General features: G+C 39.1%; 1 protein-coding gene across 11 annotated transcripts in view; it reads right to left on the bottom strand.

The window, feature by feature from the left end:
* Positions 1–2,654, bottom strand: part of COBL (cordon-bleu WH2 repeat protein) — a 194,520-nt gene that overhangs the window by 154,730 nt on the left and 37,136 nt on the right. For 9 of the 11 annotated variants that reach the window (XM_042471813.1, XM_042471816.1, XM_042471822.1 and 6 more), the window contains one exon: positions 517–714. In XM_042471813.1, coding sequence (XP_042327747.1) covers positions 517–714 — 198 coding nt within the window. The remainder of the gene's footprint in view (positions 1–516; positions 715–2,654) is intronic. The other 2 variants (XM_042471814.1, XM_042471817.1) reach the window with 1 other exon arrangement.

Here is a 2,654-nt window from a genome sequence, read left to right as displayed (position 1 = left end):
TCCCACCCTTTATGCCAGAAATTTCTGGACAGAATCCGGTAAAATCAATTTTAATAATTTAAGTATACTTGGCCCTCCACATTTGTGAGTTTGCCATCACCACCCCTCAGTGATTCTTCCTCCTCCTGACCAAAGCTAGAGATTGTTGTGTGAATTAAGCATGGCAGGTTGGGGCTTCAGGAGTGGGGAGCACAAATAACTATAGAATCATAGAATTTGGAAGAGACCACAAGGGTCATCCAGTCCAAACCCCTGCCATGCAGGCACTCACAATCATTATTCTCACTTTCAAAGCTGCTGTGAGACTAGAACTAATCACGAATCAACAGTGTGATGCAGCAGACAAAAAACTCAATGCAAACCTAGGATACATTAATGGGAAATGACAACAACTATATTAATTACAAACAGTTTGCTAGCATGAAGTACAGTTTATGGAAACAGGCTGCCAAGAGGTACACAAGTGAAAAATGGTTGGAAACTACTGTAATACTTGAAAAAGTTTTAAAGTCTTACCTTCCAGGTACATTATCTTTCTGTTCTTCTCCATCTGGAAAAACTATTGTGAAGTCTACTGTCCTGCTAATCAGATTTTGCTTCATGTTTACAGACAACGTTTCCAGGTCTGTTGCTGAACTGTGTTCATTGTTAACTTTACAGGGAGCGGGAGGATGATTTGGTGGAGGAGGGGCACGAGCCTTCATCCTTCTTCTTCTGAAAGAAAAAAAACAGTAGTGAGATGGTTTGCTACAAGCATTTTCCATATAATTACTTGATACCATATGCTCTAGTGCAATGAACACCCTGCTTTATTTTGGCACCACTGTCACACATTAATTGACTTATCCTTCTAGGATAAGAATGACATTCTTCTGAGGGTACTGTCAACCCAGAGAGACAACAAGATCAACCACAGATCTGGGAACATGCCATTTTTCTTTTTCCTTTTTTACTTTTTCCTATTTAAAGCTTTTATTACTTTAAAACATACAAATAAACATTAACTTTACTTGGACAAACAAACAGTGAATAAAACAGAAACAGATCACAGAAACAAAACAAAAACAAATCGCAGAGACAAAAAACACAACCAAACACAATCACAACTGTACTTCCTTCCCTTGCTTGACTACTCTATTATTTAACAGGAATATGCCATTTTTCATCACTGTTCCTACACCACCTCCAGGGGTCATTTGGCACTACACTATGATTCCACTTCAACTTCCTTGGCAACATCTTATGAAATTATTTAATTCATAGTTTAGAGAAAAGTGTTTAGAACTCTTTGCCAGAGAACTGTTGCAGTGCACCAACTACAAACTCCAGGACTCCAGAGGATGCAGCATGGCAGTTAATTGCTATAACTGTGTAGTGTGTAGTGCATGTGGATGGGAAGGAGCCACTGACCTCAAAATATATGGAAGTATGTACAAATTATAAGAGTTGCAGGTCTTACTTGATGAGGGAACTGTCCTGTTTCTTTAAAGAAGAAACCTGAAATTGATGGGAAGTGCTGGCACTAAATAGGTGTGTTTAATAAGGTAAAGGGGCGGGGTACAAGACTAATAGTGATTTATTTTCTACTTCCATCATCTATTAGTCAAAGGAACAAGATCAAAATATAAAAAGAAAGTTACCCTGATAATTTAATGTGATATAAATAAAGTCAGGGAATTTTCACTGACAGAGCAAAACACTTTTGAGTCTCACAACCTTTACTTGTTTTACCAAGTGGCATCACTAGCTATGGTGTCACCCAGTGTAGAGATGGCATGTCCCTGTGGCCACACTATCATTTGGGACAGCCCTGTTTTCCCGTGGTGGTGAATACATGCAACCGCATCGCCATTGGGGACAACAGAACTTAATGGTGGTGCGGCTGCGTGTACACACTGCCACGGGGCAAAGGGGACTGTTTCTAATGACAGTGCATTGATGGGCATGCGCTGCCATTGGGGACAACACAGGGTTGCTGTCCTTGGGGATGCTATCCATGGATGCTCAGAATCACAGGTGGCACCTGAACCTATTATAAGTGAAAAGTTATCTGGGACTAAAATGGAAATAGATCCAAGAGAGGATGTGTTAAGATCTGACAGAGTTCTTAGATTACCACTTGGATTCTACAATCCAAAAAAGGATATGGAAAATCCTAAATGGATTTCCACTCTCTTTGAGGAATTGTCATCTGTTAAAAAATTCCTCACTGAGTGTAATATTCTCCTTACCACTTTAGTAGATTTACACCTTCAAAACGATCTGTACTAACTCAAAAGAGCAAAAATTAGACAAGGAAAACGGCAAAGATAAATCCTCTTTGATAACAACTCCTATCTCGAAAAGTGACAGGGATATCATGTACAGATCTGCAATAAGCTCAAAGAAGGGTCGCAAAAGGAAAAACTCAAAGGTGGCAGCGTCTGGAGCTCCAAAAAAGCTTTGTAAAACAGGGAGAAATCATTAAGAAAAAAATGGGTAGGAGAATCTTGACTGGGGAAAATGTGAATCATGAAGAATCTAATACAGCTCAAACATCTGAATTAATACAAAAGCATTAGATACTGAAAAGTTCCAATCTCAAAACTAATAAACACTTTAGGAACCACATTGACACCCAATTGATTGACAATGCCTCCTCAAATAGCATTCAA

This window comes from Sceloporus undulatus, chromosome 6 (genome assembly GCF_019175285.1).
Source record: "Sceloporus undulatus isolate JIND9_A2432 ecotype Alabama chromosome 6, SceUnd_v1.1, whole genome shotgun sequence".
NCBI lineage: Eukaryota > Metazoa > Chordata > Lepidosauria > Squamata > Phrynosomatidae > Sceloporus > Sceloporus undulatus.
This window is presented reverse-complemented; position numbering and strand designations above follow the sequence as displayed.